Genomic DNA, 20295 nt, shown 5'->3' on the forward strand with positions numbered 1-20295 from the left:
TGCTGGAGTAACTCAGAAGGTCAGGCAGCAACTCTGGAGAATATGGATAGGTGACATTTCATGTCGGGACCCCAAACATTACCTATCCATGTTCTCCAGAGATGCTCAAAAGACAAGAGAGTCAAGAGTGGAGGAGGGGAAATGAACTGGGTGATGGGAGAGCAATGTAAAGGTAAAGGTGTACGTGACAGAACATGTGTAGATCAGAAAGAGAGTGGAAGGGGATGAGATTATCAATGTTCAGACCATTGGTTTGTAGGCTAACCAAGCAGAATATGAGACACTTCCAGTTTGCACGTGGCCTCGCTATAACAATGGAAGCCAGGCCCAGAAGGCTGAAGACATGGGACTGCAAAGGAATGAGAAGAGGAATTGAAATGGCTGACAATTGTGAGTTCTAGCTGAGTACGCAAGTACGTTGCCTCATCTATGCTTGGTCTCGTCAATGTAGAGACCACATTGAAAGAACCAAATGCAATAGATAAAGTTAGAGGATTAGATTTAGGTTAAGGAGGAAGAGACTTAAAGGGATATTACGGGCCTTTCCTCACCCAGAAAGTGGAATGCGTTGCCCGAGAGAGTGATTAAAGCAGCATTACTGACAGCATTTGAGAAGCGTTTAGATGAGTACTTGAGTTGCTCAGGCATAGAGGGCAATGGACCAAGTACTGGGTGATGAGATTAATATGGAAAGGTGCCCACTGGTCAGTGTGAATGAATTGAGCTGAATGCTATTCTATTCTATAATTTTTTGATCTCGGTCTAGCCTGGAAACACCTTCATGGCAATATCACAATAGTGATCGTTGGCCATTGTTTGTTACCACAGCAAAATCACAAGGATGAGGGAAGTTGAGCTGCCAAATGGATAGCATGCAAAACAAAGCTTTTCACTGTAACTCAGTACTTCTGCTATAACATGTTACCATAATGCTTATTGAATATAATGCGGGTGATAAATTAGGGACCAATATTTGTATTATGCGACCTGGATTGGTTATAATGCAATTTCGATTTGGAACAAGAGAACCACTTAAAAGTTACTTTGGGAATTAACAAGCAGAAAAAAAGCTGTCCTTAGAAAGAAACAAGACAGAAAAATCTTTCCACATAACCTCCCTGGAATATTCAGACACCATTGTCTCTTAAGAATACAGTCAGTTTCACCACAGGTGGCCATGGAAATTGACAAGCAAATGTTTCTTATTGCAATGATTCTTTATTAAACGATGTAACATGTAGTTTTCAGTGCTTTTAGCCTGCAGTAACAAATAAACTAATAGCTATTAAAAAGACCAAAATTCTGCAAGTGAAAAAAACGTAGTTATTTCAAGTCTGAAATTCTCTCGCTCCTAACCTTTCTTTCCCCATTGACACCATTATTTTTACAATGCAATTTTCTATAATGTGAGGCAACTATTGCGTTTTAACAGAATTACCTGTATAATGAATCAGCACTTTGCGGAATGGCATTAAGTGGGTTCGCAGTGTACTGATGTGCGCTCAAAAGGTCTGGATCACTTTATTCTTCATGATAATGATTCTCTGACTCATCAATGGCAATATAATCAACTGTGTGTCTTTGTGCACAAATGGGATTACAAAATCCCTCACTTGTTAGTTTAAAAGCAATACTCTGGTTAAAATCGAGTCAGATTGAAACAGCATGGAAACAGACCCTTCCACCCAACTTGTCCAGCCGACCACAATGGCACATCAACGCTACAGCCTACATTGCCGCATATCCCTCTAAACCTTTCTTATTCGTGTACCCGTCCAAATGCCTTCTCAACATTGTTATACTACCAGCCTCAACTATCTCCATCCGACAGTGTGTTCCATATACCTACCACTCTCTGTGTGAAAAAGTTGCCTCTCAGACTCCCTATTAAATATTTTCCCTCTCACCTTAAACCAATGTCTTTTGGTTCTTGATTCCCCTAAAAATACAAAGACTGGGCATTCATCCTATTATCCTTGTGATCTTATACACCAATAAGACCACTCCTCCTGCGCTCTAAGCCTGGCCAATCTCTCTTTATAGCTCAGGCATTCGAGTCCTGGCAACATCTTCATAAATCTTGCCTGTACACTTTCCAACTTAATAACATCCTTCCTACAGCAGGACCAAAACTGAGAACAATACTCCAAAATGAGGTGTTGTGTAACTGTAACATAACATCTCAACTTCTATTCTCAATATCCTAATTGATGAAGACCAATGTACTGAAAGCCTTCTTGACCACCTTTTTTTGCCTGTGACACCACTTTCAAGGAGCTATGTACCTATATTCCTAGATCCGTCTGCTCTACAATTCTTCCCAAACATTCACTGTGAGGGTCCTGTCCTGGTTTGACTTTCCAAAATGCAACACCTCGCATTTATCTACATTAAACTAAATTTCCCATTCCACGACCCACTAGCTCATCGCTTCATCTCTTCGTGTTAGTTATGCATAAGCAAACAATGTATTTTTCTTTAAATGCTATACGTTTCAGAGTAGCTGCTTTACTTCTGATATGTGACCCATTTCACCTTAGTCCCATATTTTTTAAATCATTGCGAATAGAACAGGAATACTCAGTCAAATATACATCTTAATGAATGAGACGATGATCAAATATTTGTTATTCTTGATTAATTACAGGACAAAGTGGCTTCAATATATCATTTCTCAGAAATAAATGGTTACAAATGGAATCAAAACTGCACTCACTTTTAGATCTCCTTGAACGAGTAGCAGAAATTGATTAATGGACCAAGAAGAAAGAAACTGAAAACTTTTTGTCATTAACCAATGGGAAGAAGTCTGCAGTGTTACGATGCAATGACTCAATGTTCGCACCAAGATTGACGCCACTAGTAGTTTACGATCTCCTCCAATACTGGAACCTGTAACAAAAAAATAGCAAATACATTTTAAAACATAAGCATCCGTAAAAGTCACAAGCCATTCAAACACTACGTTTCCAAGGCCACACAAAAATGTACATTATTACAGACAATAACCAAACATTGTAGCATCTGTATTCCCATACACCACAGAAAGAGACCTCTTCAGCCCACAGTCTATGTCAGCTTAATGAACAATCTCATTCTCCTACCAGTGTTCCCTGTAACATATTCTTTCCACATTGCAATCAACTCCCCTCAGATTCTACCACTCACTTATATACTAGAGGTAATTTTCAGTGGACAATGTATCCGCTAGCCTGCACAACTCTTGATGTTTCGGAGGAAACTGGAGCGCTGAGCGAAAATCCACATGGCCACAAATGAAAGATGCAGACTCTACAAAGACAGTATATTTCCATTTTGCACGATCTTCCAATTTAATTCTGCTTAGGTAATACTATTTGCTTTGGAAACAATGTGCAAGGTAATGTTATGTTGCTCGTAATATTTTGCGAGACACTTCATATACTGGGCATAGCGTCACGCAGCATATAACTAACCCCTTCGAATCGCTTATCCATGCTGACTATCAACTAATCATCTACGCAAATCCATTTACCAGCACCTGGTCATGGCTTTACAGGTCTTGGCAGTCAAGTGCTCATCTAGATATTTAGAGTAAAACCAGGAGAGAAACAGCATGGAAGCAAGAGCTTTGCCTCATCAAATCCGGTTGATGGTCTGCACGGATTTCACGGCCCAAGGGGGAAGTTTTTTCCCCCTTGGTTTCTCTCTAAATATCCAGATGAGCACTTAACATTTTACACAAGTCTTACGTAAATCCCTGTGGTGGTCAACCTACATTGTTATCAATTCCCTCAGATTCCATCATTCACCTACATATTAGGCGTGATTTATAGCGGTTAATTGGTGGCATTGCGGTAGAGTTGCTGCCTTGCAGCGCCAGATACTCGGGTTTGATCCAGACCATGAGTGTTGTCTGTACAGAGTTTGTACGTTCTCTCTATGACCTGCGTGGGTTTTCTCCAGGTTCTCCAGTTTCCTCCCACACTCCAAAGACGTACAGGTTTATAGGTTAATCGGCTTGGTAGAATTGTAAATTGTCCCTAGTGTGTGTAGGATAGTGTTAGTGTGCAGGATGATTGCTGGTCGGTGCAGACAATAGACAATAGGGGCAGGAGTAGGCCATTCAGCCCTTCGAGCCAGCACCACCATTCAATGTGATCATGGCTGATCATTCTCAATCAGTACCCTGTTCCTGCTTTCTCCCCATACCCCCTGACTCCGCTATCCTTAAGAGCTCTATCTAGCTCTCTCTTGAATGCATTCAGAGAACTGGCCTCCACTGCCTTCTGAAGCAGAGAATTCCACAGATTTACAACTCTCTGACTGAAAAGTTTTTCCTCATCTCCGTTCTAAATGGCCTACCCCTTATTCTTAAACTGTGGCCCCTGGTTCTGAACTCCCCCAACATTGGGAACGTTTCCTGCCTCTAACGTGTCCAACCCCTTAATAATCTTATATGTTTCGATAAGATCCCCTCTCATCCTTCTAAATTCCAGTGTATACAAGCCCAGTCGCTCCAGTCTTTCAACATATGACAGTCCCGCCATTCCGGGAATTAACGTAGTAAACCTACGCAGCACGCCCTCAATAGCAAGACTAGATGAGCCGAAGGGTCTGTTTCCGTGCTGTATCTCTAAACTAAACAAAAAATTAACCCACCAACCTACATGCATTTTGGGAAGAAACTAGAGCACCTGAAAGAAACATTCAGGTCTCAGGGAAATGTGCAAACTACACATAAACATCATCTGCGGTCAGGATTGAACCCAGATTTCTAGCGCTATGAGGCAGCAGTTCTACTACTTGTGCCACTGTCCTGATCAAATATACTGAGGTTATCTGCTTCAACTCAGGCTCTTGGAAATCTTGTACTATTTCCCTAATTCAAAGGTTTTAACACAGCTGAATTTAACAATAGAGTTGGAATTTGATTAAATATCTGATCCATGTTTCTGCTTGCATTTTTGGAATTGAACTTCAACAATTGGCAAGCTGTTTCTTCACTGCAGAATAGATAATCTGTCATTGAGTATCTGGTAGGCACCTTGCACATTCATTTATGTGAATCAATAACTGAGCAGGCTTTTAAATGTCCCATATTACTGCCAAGTCAGACAGGCTTGGATTAATATCTTCTATTCCTGTGCCTGATGTTTCACTGTGAAATGTAATTTCAAAGGAGAAATGATTAGATTAGTTTATTGTCATATATACCAGGGTACAATGAAATTCCATGTTCACATGAAGCTTACAGAGAAAACAGTATACATACAGCAATGATAAGCACAACAATAAATACAATGTGCAAAACAGCAGAACGATGCAATATTGCAGTGCAAAATCTTAGTGCAAGAGAATACTAAAGCACAATAATGGAATAGTCAAAAGAGGTAGCGTTAGGAGGAAGAGTACATGTCAGTATCTTAAGGAATGGGGTGTAAAATGGTCATGGAGTCATAGAGTCATACAGCGTTTAAACAGGCTTATGGTATTCCTCCTCGTCTCCTGAGAGCCATTGAGGATATGCACTTGGGCACCACAGCCAAGGTTGGCACTCTGGATGACGAGAGCAAAGTGTTCGAAATCCTCGTGGGGGTCTTACAGGGAGACACGCTGGCACCCTTTCTCTTTGTCATTGTCCTTGATTATGCAATGAGGCAGGCGTTCAAGGAACACGAGGACCTCGGTTTCACAATCACCCCAAGGGGTTCGAGAAGAATTGGGTCAGTCAACTTGTCAGACCTCGACTTCGCTGATGACATCGTCCTGCTGTCAGACCACATAGGGGAGGCACAGGAGCTGCTCAGCAGGGTCGAGACGGAGTGCGAGAATGTGGGCCTTCACCTCAATGCCAAGAAGATGGAGTACATGGCGTTCAACGGTGATGCCCATGAGCCTCTTATGACCAGTGGCAGTGCATCTCTCAAGAAAGTGGAGGACTTCAAGTACCTGGGAGCGAGGATGCAGAGCTCGGAGAATGACATCAAGGTCTGGAAAGGGCTCGCATGGAAATCCCTCAATAAAATGGGGAAAATCTGGACATCTCGGATGTCTAAGGGTCTCAAACTGAGATTCTTCCATGCAACTATAGAGACAATATCACTCTCACTCGAACACTATCCAAGTCCCTTGATGGTATCTACACCCGAATGCTCAGAAAAGTTCAAAATATCAGTTGGAGGGACCTCATCACCAACGCCCAGCTCTATGGGGAGATTCCACCTCTGACCGAGAAGATCAGGTCAAGAAGGATGAGGCTCGCTGGTCATTGCCACCGCCATCCAGAAATACCAGCAAACAAGGTTGTGCTGTGGGAACGCACCCATGGAAGACGGAACCCGGGACGACCAAACAAGACTGTGCTGAAGACGTTGATGGAAGACACATATGTAGAGACAAAAGAGGAGCTTGCCAGCTGTATGGAGGACAGAGATGTGTGGTGCATCCGTCACCGTGCCCGTCGGAAACCAGCACCACTGCGTCGCTAATGTTTTCAACGATTTTACATTAAATTAAAAATTCAGTCCAACTTGCCCACATTGCCCAATATGTTCCAACTGCACTAGTCTCACCTGCCTGTGTTTGGCCCATATCCCTCCAAACCTGTCCTAATCATATACCTGTCAGTTTCTTAAATGTTACGATAGTCCCTGCCTCAACTCCCTCTGGCAGCTCGTTCCATACACCCACCACCCTTGGTGTGAAAATGTTACCCCTCAGATTCCTGTTAAATCTTTTCCCCTTCTCCTTGAACATGTCCTCTGGTCCTCAATTCCCCTATCCTGGTCAAGAGACTCTGTGCATCTACCCGATCTATTCGTCTCATGATTTTATACACCTCTATAAGATCATCCTTCATCGTCCTGCGCTCCAAGGAATAGAGTCCCAGTCCCAGGTGACTGGTTCAGGAGTCAGATAGTGAATAAGATATTGTTCTAGTCTGGACATCTGAGCTATCAAGCTCCTGTATTTTCTCCCAGAAGGTAGAAAAGGGAATAGCCAAGTCAATTTATTCGTGATGTTGGTGGGACTAAAGTCTTAATGTTTGTGGTTAAGCAGGAATGAGTTTCTGAACCCTGCAGATCCTCTCTGATACTAAATAGTTCCCAACCCTGCTCAACATAATTTATCTAAATTTAGTTTAACTTTAGATTTAAAGATATAGCATGGAAACATGCTCTGCCACCGAGTCCACACTACCATCTATGTTCTCCCATTTTCTCATTCAGGCCCTATACATTAGGGGCAATTTTACAGGAGCCAATTAACCTATAAACCCACATGTATTTGGAATGTGGGAGGAAAAACAAAGCACCTGGAAGAAACCCTCATAACAGGAAAGAAGGGGAGGCTTTGGAAAGAGAAAGAGGGCAGAGGCGGTTTACCAGAATAATACCTGGATTAGGGGGTATTAGCCACAGGGAGAGGATGGACACTCTTGCATTGTTTTCTCTGGAATGCCAAAGGTTTCAGGGAGATCTGTCAGAAGTATATAAAATTATGAGAGGTATAATAGGGTGTAATAGAGGGTTGTTGCGGATATTCCAAAATTTCTAAGCTGTCTAAGGAAGTAGAGGTGTTGGTGTACTTTCCTGACCTGCTAACTGGCTGTTATCGCCATTTTGCTATAACTATTTACTTTTATTATGTACATTTAAAAAAAAATACTAATACTAAAAACATCAAGGTGAAATCTGATTCTGAACTAATTTTCTCCAGGTTATACGTTCATTCCTCCAGATTACAAGACATTTAAGGAAGTCCTTTATTTGCTACATCTACTGGGAGAACACATTTTCCATTAAAATTATACCATAGTTAGCAAGCGCTCCCTGCATTGTTAAATTATACAGTGTTAGATTACCTTCAGCAAATTTGAAAATGTTAGGCTCAAGTTCATCTATAATTCATTAGCAAAAAAGAACTTTCCTTCAAACAATTACTTTCCTATTTAGTTTGAATACACACACATAAATCAATCTTTGTAATATTTGTTGCATTGTTGCTTTTGCAACCACAAGCTGTTTTTCTATTCCACGTCCTTAATGAACGATGTCACTTACAAAACCTTATTACACAGCAATAACAAATGGATTTGGAAGCACAATTTTAGTACACCGCAGTTCAGTTTGTTTTCATTACTTGTCATATATCACACTGCATGTGCAATTATTCAGTAGTCGAGATTAATTCAATAATAATATTAGATAAATGCAATTACTGAATGGACAATAGCATTTCATTTTAAACTAGATAAACGTTTATGGAGAATCCAGAGTGAAAGTCCAAGGTCACTGTATGGTCACTACAAAGGAATCGAAAAAGCAAAAGGTAACTCAAGTAATCATTTAAAAAAGTCTAAAGATTATAAAAAGAATAAAAAGGGAAATAATGTGTTATTAAAGACTTGCAAATTATCATTAAAGAAACAATAGTGTGAAGGAGCTCAGTTTCATAACAGCAAAGGATAATAAAATACTTTCCTTGAAAGTGGCGTCACAGGTAGATAGGGTGGTCAAAACCGCTTTCGGCGCTTTGGCCTTCATCAGTTCAGAGTATTGAGTATAGAAATTTATGAGGTTATATTGCAGTTATATAAGACATTGGCACGGCCACATTTAGAGTAATGCGTTCTGTTTGGGCACCATGGTATAGAAAAGATGTTGTCCAACTGGAAAGTGTGCAGAGAAGATTTACAAGGATGTTGCCCGGACTCAAGGGCCTGCGCTATAGGGAGCAGTTGAGTAGGCGAGGACTCTATTCCTTGGAGCGCAGGAGGATGAGGGCTGATCTTACAGACATGTACAAAATCGTGATAGGAATAGATCGAGTAAACACAGAGTCTCTTGTGCAAAGTAGGGGAATCGAGAATCAGGGGATATAGGTTTAAGGTGAAGGGGGAAAGATTTAATAGGAACCTGAAGGGTAACAAGGGTGGTGAGTATTTGGAACAGGCTGCTGGAGGGGGTAGTTGAGGCAGGTACTGTCGCAATGTTTAAGAAACATTTGGACAAGTACATGGATAGGATAGGTTTAAAGGGCTATGGGCCAAAGGTACGTAGGTGGGACTAGTGTAGATGGGACATGTTGGTTGGTGTAGCCAATTTGGGCTGAGGGGTTTGCTTCCACACTGTATGACTTTAACAGCATGCAATCCTATTGCAGCACATTGGGTGGACCTATTTCTGAGCAATGACCACGAAAGTACTATAAAATATCAAGGATCCTTCGTGCCCAAAGTTGAAAGAAATCTGCACGTGACAAAATAAATTAAGGTAGCACAATTTCTTTGCAATATTCACAATGTAGTCTCCTCTAGTTGGAGAAACCAAATACAGAGTGGGTGCTCACTTTGGAGGGCCATCATACTGCAGGGGCCACCCTGAGCACCAACTTGCCTTTCTCTTAGATTCTCTATCTAACCTTTCCCTCGAACCTATCCACCATTATTACAAGGCCTAATGTACCATGAGAAACAGCTCTACATCCATCTGGACTTACTGTATCCTTCGGGACTTTGTATCTAATCAAACACAACAGCTTTGCCCTCAACCGCCTTTTTGATTACATCTTAAAAATCCATAAGACACAATCGCCCTTGGACACAAAACCATGTTGATTATTCCTAATTAGCCCCGTCTATGCAAGTACTTATATATCTTTTCTCTCAGAATCCTGTCCAGCCAACTTGCCTACCACAGATGTTCGGCTCACTGGTCTATAGTTCCAGGCTTTTCCTTGCAATTCCCAGCTTTTCATTGCACATTTCAAACGTTCATTTTTCACTGAGTTGATGGGCAACAAGTAGATAACCGCCAAATGCTCCTGGGTTCTTTATTAGTTTTTTATTGATTATTCAATTTCTTAAATTGCCATTCTGCATGCATCACTATGTTCAATTACTGGGCTCAATTAACTAAGCATGGTTCATTGAATAACTGTCCAGGTTAATTAAGATTTTTTAAAAAGATTAACTCATTTGGAAAGATACTGAAGTTGCAGTTTAAAATTGAGCAAAAAAATTGGTTTCACAAAGCTCACAGTTCAGAATTTATATTCATTTTAAGCATTATTTATTCCAATTGAATCATAATGTTATTAAAAAATAAACCTCACTAAAGCTGTTTACATTATTGTTTCTTTCCTGATTATTAGCTTTGGTTAATTCCTATTCTATTAATATAAACGAATTTAAATTAGGCTATTAATAAACTTTAAACTGAATCTGAAAATGTTAACGTTTTATTTCTCCAGATGAGGGTTCATTTTGCTTTTACTTGTGGTAAATTACTATAACAATGAAAACACATTTATAGTGCAGGTCCACTAGGAAAATATTGTTTTTAAATGTGTAGTTCATATCTTTCAGACCAAGGCACCCATTCATAGGCCAGATGAAAGCAACCTGCCACCATCAGCCTCTGCTACCTTCCATGAAGCCAAATTTCTATCCATTCAGCTATCTCACTTTGGATTCCATGCACTCCAACCTTGCAGAGCAGCTTACTGTATGGAACCTTGTCGAATGCCTTGCTGAAATCCACATACACAATGTCTACAGCTCTCCCATCATCAACCTTTTTGGTCACATCTTAAAAAAACTCAATCAGATTTGTGAGATGTATAAAACCATGCTGACTATTCCCAATCAGCTTTTGTCCATCTAAATGCACCTCTGAATACTCTAGTAACTTTCTGACCACAGATGTTAGGCTCATTGGCCTGTAGTTCCCAGGCTTTTCCCTGCAGTCCTTCTTGAATAGTGGCACAACACAACCTGTGTTATCCCCCCCCCCGTCTTCGGGCACCCTACCCGAATTTAATAACTCATAAATCTCAGCCAGAGCATCTGCAATTTCCTCTCCAGCTTCTCACAATGTCCTCGGATATTTCTGATCACGCTCTGGAGATTTCGTACGTGTCAGGACCTTAAGCACCTCTTCGACCTTAACACTGACTGCTCTCAAGACACTTCCATTGACTACCCCAAGTGACTGTATGTTGATATTTTTCTCTTTGCACTATCAGCGGCAAGTGTGTAGCGAGATCAATATAGAGAATACGAATATACTAAGGTAATTTGAGATGGAGAAGGATATGGTGCTGAGGCTCTTGAAGAACATTAAGGCAGATAGGTTTAGGTTAGTTTAGTTTATTGTTCCGTATACCGAGGTACAGTGAAAAGCTTTTGTTGCGTGCCAACCGATCAGCGGAAAGACAATACATGATTACAATCGAGCCATTCACAGTGGACAAATACATGATAAAGAGAATAACATGAATAACGTTTAGTGCACGATAAAGCCAGTAAAGTCTGATCAAAGATAGTCCGAGGGTCTCCAGCGAGGTAGATAGTAGTTCAGGACTGCCCTCCAGTTGTGGTAGGATGGGTCAGTCACCTGATAACAGCTGGGAAGAAACTGTCCCTGAATCTGGTGGTGTACGTTTTCACACTTCTATACCTTTTGCCCGTTGGTGTTTGTGATGGTCTGGGCTGCGTCCACAGTTATATGCAATTTCCTTCGATCTTGGATGGAGCTGTTCCCAAACCATGCTGTGATGCATCTCAAAAAAATGCTTTCCACAGTTCATCTGTAGAGGTTGGTGAGAGTAGTTGGGGAAATGCCAAACTTCGTAAGCCTTTTAAAGAAGTAGAGGCATTGGTGTGCTTTCTTGGCCATTGTTTCAATATGGATGGTGCAAAAGAAGTTGTTGATGATATATACTCCTAGGAATTTGAAGCTTTCAACCAATTTGTGTATTAGGAACTCAGACATCAGTAATCTACTAAATTAACTAAATGACTGTGGAAAAAAAAAAATCCAGAACAGCGGGAGTTGAAACTTGATCTTATCGGATGGTGGGAGGAAGATTAGTACTATTAATAAATGGAACAATATTTATCAGAAATTATTTATACAAGGGGAAAAGATTAAGAATAAAACTGCTAACATGCAATATCCATTTTCTTGATTGATTCTTTGAGAAAGGATAGTATATTTTGATCTTTGTCTATTGATTTCAAACAAAATTAGAAAGGATTCACAATTATGAGAAAGTAAAACAATTGCAGGGTGCAATAACCTGAATAATTGGCTGTAGACTTCAATACTGAAAAATATATACATATTTGAAATAATATTTTAGGGATTAACATCATGTTATTCTTTCACACAAAACAAACTAAGAATTTAGTGATTCAATACTGATTTGCTGACCTTGATTTTGGCCTTGTTCCTTATTCAGCCATGTTAGCATTGCACAGAGTGGGTGTAATAGTTCAAGGAACAGCCCAGCTGTCCTGCTTCTTGATGTATCTCCCTTTGTGTCAGAATCAGGAAAACATTTATCCTTCAGCATTGATCCCAAGGTACTGCAGAATACTGGAACAAATATAACAAGAGACAAATTATATAAATCTTAAGATTTACTTCTAAGTTTTTGTTTTAGTTATCTACAAATTATATACCTTGAAAAACTCCTCCAGATTGTTTAAAATGACCAGCAAGGATACTAAGAGTCATGGAGTCTTACAGTGTGGAAACAGGCACTTCGGCCCAACTTGCTCACACCAGCACACATGTCCCATCTACACCAGTCCTACCTGCCTTCATTTGGCCCATATCCCCCTAAACCTGTCCTGTCCATATACCTGTCTAAATGTTCCTTAAACGTTGCAATAGTAAAAGCTGGTGCTTTGATGGGCAAAAAGACATTCTGAACTAAAACAAGAACAATATCCTTGCATTTGTGTCATGTTTTGAACTCTGAAAAAATCAAAGATGCCTCACCAAATCATAATCAAACAATTATGAATGCCGGTCCAAAGAACATTGATGAAGAAATATGGGGAGGAACTGTGGAAGCTGGTTTACACTGAAGACAAACTGGATGCAGAAGTGTTGCTTTGAAATTTGAAAGGCATCTTGAAAACAATCTTGCAGTGATTTAAAGTTTTTTGTTCAAAAACATACATCTATCAAAAATGGAAATGGAGATAATGTGGAAATGGAGATAATGCACAAAGATTTTATTTTAATAGAGTGAATATGTACCAATATCTTGTGCTGTTCCTCCAATTTGCGCTGGGCCTCACTCTGACAAGGGAGGAGGCCCAGGGCAGAAAGGTCAGATTGGGAATGGGAGGGGGAGCAACCGGGAGATCAGGTAGGTTAAGGCGGACTGAGCGCAGGTGTTCAGCGAAGCGATCGCCGAGCCTGCGCTTGGTATTGCTAATGTACAGAAGTTGACACCTGGACCAGCAGATACAGTAGATGAGATTGGAGGAGGTGCAAGTGAACATCTGCCTCACCTGAAAAGACTGTCGGGGTCCTTGGATGGAGTCGAGGGGGGAGGTAAAGGGATAGGTGTTGCATCTCTTGCGGTTGCAGGGGAAAGTACCTCGGGAGGGGGTGGTTTGGGTGGGAAGGGACGATTCGGCCAGGGAGTTGCGGAGGGAACGGTCCCTGCGGAAAGCAGAAAGGGGTGGAGATGGGAAGATGTGGCCAGTAGTGGGATCCCGTTGGAGGTGGTGAAAGTGTTGGAGGATTATATGCTGTATGCGATGGTTGATGGGAAGGAAGGCGAGGACAAGGGGGACTCTGTCCTTGTTGTGAATGGGGGAAGGGGGAGCAAAAGCGAAGCTGCGAGATATTGAGGAGACCCTAGTGAGACCCTCATCTATAATGGAAGAGGGGAACCCTCGTTAAAAGAATGAGGATATCTCCGCTGATCTGGTATGTTGCACTATATTAAAACACACACGCACGCGCACACTAATTCCTAGGACATATTAAAGTTACCTAATCTTAGCCAAGTCAGCAGTGTAATTTGACTCAGTCTCTCTAGGTAAGGGAAAGGATAATGAAATTAACAATTTTTTGTTGTCATCTGACTCATTATCTTGTATGTGCCATGTGGAAAGGGGAAGGGCAAGCTGTAAAAAGGCAACCTAACTTTTACAAATTTGTTTAAATATGTAAAATAACTGGTTCTGAACACCTGTGAAACCATACACTATTTACTTAAAAATGGCTTTTAAACCACAAACAATTTTATCCCACCTATTCTTAGAAATAACAGTCATTGACAATTTAACTGCAGATTTAAATATATTCAAATTTACTTAATATATTAATTATTATTTCAGATCTTGCTTGATAAATATCCAGTCAAAATATACTTAAGCATGAAAACATTTAAATCCGTTATTTATTTAAATATTTGATTTGATAGCATCAATATGGAGGCGACAATCAAAATCTCGTTGTACTTGTAGAATGACAATAATGGATATTGTATTGTATTGTATTGTAATCCCAAAAGTAAATGGGGATTCTAAAAGTTATTATTTTTACACCATAATTCAATTATATTACAGTTCTGTAACATTACTCCTCCAATCATTACTCCTGCAACATTTAAAAGACTTATACTTAGACAGATACTTAGATTTTAAAAGCCTGAATGGATACAGGGCTGATGCAGGCAAATGGGTTGAGCATTGATGGGCATTACTATCAGCATGAAAAAGGTGGGCCTACAGGGTCCGCCTCTGTGCCATATGATTCTATGAGTCCAATATTAAAACCTTAAAAGCACAATATGGTTGGTATGGAGACACCAGGAACTGCAGATGCTGGAATCTGAAGAACACAAAGTGCTGGAGGAACTCAGCAAGTCAGGCAGCATCTGTGGAGCGAATGATGAGTCCGAAGAAGGGTCCCAACCTGAAACGGCACCTATCCATTCCTTCCACAGATCCTGCCTGGCCTGCTGAGTTACTCCAGCACTTTGTGTTTTTTGTGTGGTTAGTCTTCCTGTTTTTGCCAATCATTCAAGCTTTGGTTTCACAGTAAGTTTGTAGCTGGGTTCAAATAAATTATGTAAAACTATTTTATAACCCCAATTTTAAAACAATTTTTGAGTTACTAACATATCCAAATAATCTGATTTTCATCTGCTGATAACGTTACTGATAATCTTACTGATAACGTTATTTTTAATTTATTCATTCATAGGGCGGCACGGTAGCGCAGCGGTAGAGTTGCTGCTTTACAGCGAATGCAGCGCCGGAGACACAGGTTCGATCCTGACTACGGGTGCTGCACTGTAAGGAGTTTGTACGTTCTCCCCGTGACCTGCGTGGGTTTTCTCCGAGATCTTCGGTTTCCTCCCACACTCCAAAGACGTACAGGTATGTAGGTTAATTGGCTGGGTAAATGTAAAAATTGTCCCTAGTGGGTGTAGGATAGTGTTAATGTACGGGGATCACTGGGCGGCACGGACTTGGAGGGCCGAAAAGGCCTGTTTCCGGCTGTAGATATATGATATATGATATGATAGGATGTGGCCTTTATTTGCAATATATTACCCCATAAAACTGAATGTCTCACTGGGTATTGACCACATTGGATCGGGAATCGTAGATTGACTGAAGATGGGTGTTTATAACAAATAATAACACAAGTGGGTACATTACCAATGTTCATTTTCTATTCCAAATTTACTTAATTAATTGAATTTAAATGCCACAGCTGTTCTGCTGTGATTCAAATTGTGCAGTCCAGACCTCTGGACGCAAGTCCAAACAATTAGCCATGAAGTCACCTATTAAAAGATTTGACATTATTTAAAATAGAGGTTCCCAATTATTTGTTTTGCTACTTGTCACTGCAATGTGCTTTATTCTGCACCACCTCTGTAATTCTTTATTCTGCTAATAATTACTGAATAAATTTATAATTGCCCCACTTTTAGTTTTTACATCCCCGCCTCTGCACCAGTTTTAGTACCTTGATCCCAATGAACGAGAGCAATCCGTGACCACATGGAGAGAGAAAGATCCTTTACAAATGGCTCACAGTCACTTGGCAGAATTCCTAAAGAAAAAGAAAATCAAGCATTTGAAGGACACTTGCACAGAAGAAAAACTCAATAGACAATAGACAATAGGTGCAACTGAGCACACAGGAGGTACAACGCGCTCTGCAAAAGGTCAACCCACGCAAGGCTGCAGGACCGGATGGAGTTCAAGGAAGGGTACTGAAGGACTGTGCTGAACAGCTGGCTGAGGTATTCACCAGGATCTTTAACCTGTCATTATCCCTGGCTACGGTCCCCAAGTGCCTGAAGTCGGCTATCATAGTTCCGGTGCCGAAAAAAGCAAAGATCTCCAACCTGAACGACTACCGCCCGGTTGCCCTAACGCCGATAGTCATGAAGTGCTTTGAGAGGCTGGTCCTCTCACACATCAAATCCAGCATCCCTGACTCACTGGACCCACATCAATTTGCATACAGGGCAAATAGATCCACAGAGGATGCCATCTCTCTGGCTCTTCACACTGTCCTGACTCACCTAGAGAGACAGGGCACGTACGTGAGGATGCTATTCATAGACTATAGCTCCGCCTTCAACACGGTCATCCCCACCAAGCTCATCACCAAACTCCACCAGCTAGGCCTCAGCTCGTCATTATGTGACTGGATCCTGGACTTCCTGCTGGAACGACCGCAGGCAGTGAGAATGGGCCCGCACCTGTCCTCCACTATCACCCTGAGTACCGGCACACCACAGGGCTGTGTTCTGAGCCCCATGCTCTACTCCCTCTTCACACACGACTGTGTTCCTGCATTCGACACCAACACCATTGTCAAGTTTGCAGACGACACAACGGTGATCGGGCTGATCACCAACGGGGATGAAACAAACTATAGAGCGGAGGTGCAGAACCTGGCGGACTGGTGCTCGGATAACAACCTGTCCCTAAATACCACCAAGACCAAGGAGCTGATCATCAACTTCCGTAGGTCACATAACGGGGAATATGCCCCGATCTCTATCAACGGGGACAGTGTGGAGAGAGTGTCCAGCTTCAAGTTTCTGGGCACTCACATTTCGGAGGACCTAACATGGTCCAATAACACTGCTGCGCTGGTCAAGAAGGCACAACAAAGACTGTTCTACTTAAGAACACTGAAAAAGTCTGGTCTACCCCAACAGCTGCTGACGACCTTCTACCGCTGCACCATAGAGAGCATCCTAACGCATGGCATCCCTGTGTGGTACCTCAGCTGCACGGAGGCAGAAAGGAAAGCTCTACAGCGGGTAGTCCATAGAGCTCAGAGGGCCATCGGAACACAGCTACCAGACTTGGAGGGCATCTACAACACACGATGCCTCAGAAAAGCCACCAGCATCCACAAAGACTCTTCACACCCCTGCAACAGTCTGTTCAAACTCCTTCCATCGGGCAGACGATACAAGGCCTTCTACGCCCGCACCTCCAGACTCAGGAACAGCTTCATCCCCAGGGCCATAGCTGCTATGAACCGGTCCTGCTGAGCCGGATGGCCACAACGCATAGATCAACTTGCACTTTACCCTGTCCAAAACTGTTACAACTGTTTCGTTTCGTTGGGTTGCTGATCATTCTCAATTAGCACCCCGTTCCTGCCTTCTCCCCATACCCCCTGACTCCGCTATCCTTAAGAGCTCTATCTAGTTCTCTCTTGAATGCATTCATAGACTTGGCCCCCACTGCCTTCTGAGGCAGTGAATTCCACAGACTTACAACTCCTTGATATACTTCATCATTACAATACAATACAATGCAATACAATATATCTTTATTGTCATTGTACCCAGGGGTACAACGAGATTGGGAATGCGCCTCCCATACGATGCAATAATTTAAGTAATTTAGACAGCAGCAACCCAACGAAACGAAACAGTTGTAACAGTTTTGGACAGGGTAAAGTGCAACTTGAAGCTGGACACTCTCTCCACACTGTCCCCGTTGATAGAGATCGGGGCATATTCCCCGTTATGTGACCTACGGAAGTTGATGATCAGCTCCTTGGTCTTGGTGGTATTTAGGGACAGGTTGTTATCCGAGCACCAGTCCGCCAGGTTCTGCACCTCCGCTCTATAGTTTGTTTCATCCCCGTTGGTGAACAGCCCGATCACCGTTGTGTCGTCTGCAAACTTGACAATGGTGTTGGTGTCGAATGCAGGAACTCAGTCGTGTGTGAAGAGGGAGTAGAGCATGGGGCTCAGAACACAGCCCTGTGGTGTGCCGGTACTCAGGGTGATAGTGGAGGACAGGTGCGGGCCCATTCTCACTGCCTGCGGTCGTTCCAGCAGGAAGTCCAGGATCCAGTCACATAATGACGAGCTGAGGCCTAGCTGGTGGAGTTTGGTGATGAGCTTGGTGGGGATGACCGTGTTGAAGGCGGAGCTATAGTCTATGAATAGCATCCTCACGTACGTGCCCTGTCTCTCTAGGTGAGTCAGGACAGTGTGAAGAGCCAGAGAGATGGCGTCCTCTGTGGATCTATTTGCCCTGTATGTAAATTGATGTGGGTCCAGTGAGTCAGGGATGCTGGATTTGATGTGTGATTACTGAAACCATGCAAGTAAATCAGGTAAATTCTGTAAATTTCAACTTCACTAATGCTTTTTTTTTGCTACTGTTTAAATCTTTCTTCCTACTACATCATGCATTATTGCAACATTGAGTTTAGAATGCCAATTCTCCCCACAGTAGCATCTCTAAATTAGATGCAAGATGTCAATGTGTTAATGATGATCACTGGAGTATAATCTCTGCCAAATGAAATAATCAAACTAGTTTGTTTCCCATCGAGCCAAATAATATTCTAAACATTATACACCAAATCCTGTCCACAGGGTCCTAAATCCGTCTTTCCTGAAGAACAAATGATTAACAGATCTGGTTAAAAAACATCTTATGATAATCAGAAGTCAAATTTAATCATTTATAAACATAGTATACTTTATTAGATTTATGAAGATGAAAAATTATATATATTTTGTTGTTTGTGCTGCCTTACAGCTTCAGCAAACCTAAGGTCAACCCTGACTTCTGCTGTCGTTTGAATGGAATTTGCACAATCTCCCTTGAATTTCTTCCTGATGTTCTATTTTTTTTCCACAAACCAAAGACTTGCTAGATGCTAGATTAAACACACAATGCTGGAGTAACCCAGCGGGACAGGCATCTTCTTGAACAGAGGGAATGGGTGACGTGTCGGGTTGAGACCCTTCTTCAGACGGAGAATCAGGGGAGAGGGAAACACTGAGATAAGGAAGGGTAATGTGTGAAAATGAGACATCAAAAGGGATAGAATGTTGCAGTACTCTCATCAGAAAGAGGAACTTCATCAAAGTAGGCATACCTTGAGGAGATTTCTCAGTGGAGCAGACAAAATGTCTATTTTGAAGAAGTTCTCTCTCTGACGAGAGCTCTGCAACATTCTATCCCCTTTGATGTCTAATTTTCACACCTTACCCTTCCTTATCTTTATCTCCCTCTCTCCCGACTGTTGGTCTGAAGAAGGGTCTCAACCCGAAACGTCACACATTCCTTCTATCCAGAGATGCTGCCGGTCCCGCTGTTACTCCAGCATTTTGTGTCTATCTTCAGTGTAAACCAGCATCTGCAGTTTCTTCCTACACAAGTTGCTAGATTATCTGGCCCCTATAAATTGGCCCTAGTGCATAGTTTGGTAGTACAGTCTGAATGCAGTTGAGGAGAATAAAATGAGAATAATTCAGTTGTGTAAAGGGTGCTTGATCGTTGGCGCCTACTTGGTGGGCCTAAGTATCAGTTACCATGTTAAGGATTCAAATTATCATAAGATCATAAGTGATAGGAGTCGAATTAGGCCATTTGGCCCGTCAAGTCTACTCCGCCATTCAATCATGGCTGATTTATCTCTCCTTCCCTCCATTCTCCTGCCTTCTCCCCAGAACCTCTGACATCCGTACTAATCGAGAATCTATCTATTTCTGCCTTAAATATATCTATCGACTTGGCCTCCACTGCCTTCTGTGGCAAAGAACTCCACAGATTCACCACCCTCTAACCAAATAAATTCCTCCTCATCTTCCTAAAGGAATGTCCTTTAATTCTGAAGCTATGACCTCCAGTCCTAGACACTCCAACTAGTGGAATCATCCTCTCCACATCCACTCTTTCCAAGTCTTTCATTATTCTGTACGTTTCAATGAGGTCCCCCCTCATTCTTAAACTCCAGTGAGCATAGCCCAGTGCCGTCAAAAGCTCATACATGTTAACCTACTCATTCTTGGAATAATTATGAGTTCTATTGAATGTGATACTTATAATCAAGAACAGCAGCAGGTAACAGAGCAAGTTCCTGCTCTTGTTCACACCTAATTATGTATAATTTTGAAAACCATAAATATTAGCAAAATTATTGAGAAGTTGCTTTTAACTAGATTTCAGAAAGGCCTCTATTATAAAGCGATTACAGTTAAGAACAT

The 20295-nt window shown here is 41.7% G+C and overlaps 1 protein-coding gene across 3 annotated transcripts in view; it reads right to left on the bottom strand.

Annotated features, from left to right (window-relative positions):
- The window catches only part of ccdc142 (coiled-coil domain containing 142), an 87249-nt gene that overhangs the window by 31473 nt on the left and 35481 nt on the right, over positions 1-20295 (bottom strand). For all 3 annotated transcript variants that reach the window (XM_078414229.1, XM_078414048.1, XM_078414142.1), the window contains 3 exons: positions 15777-15863; positions 12201-12365; positions 2717-2892 (listed from right to left, as the gene is read on the bottom strand). In XM_078414229.1, coding sequence (XP_078270355.1) covers positions 2717-2892; positions 12201-12365; positions 15777-15863 — 428 coding nt within the window. The remainder of the gene's footprint in view (positions 1-2716; positions 2893-12200; positions 12366-15776; positions 15864-20295) is intronic.

The sequence above is a fragment of the Rhinoraja longicauda genome, chromosome 1 (assembly GCF_053455715.1).
Source record: "Rhinoraja longicauda isolate Sanriku21f chromosome 1, sRhiLon1.1, whole genome shotgun sequence".
Classification (NCBI taxonomy): domain Eukaryota; kingdom Metazoa; phylum Chordata; class Chondrichthyes; order Rajiformes; family Arhynchobatidae; genus Rhinoraja; species Rhinoraja longicauda.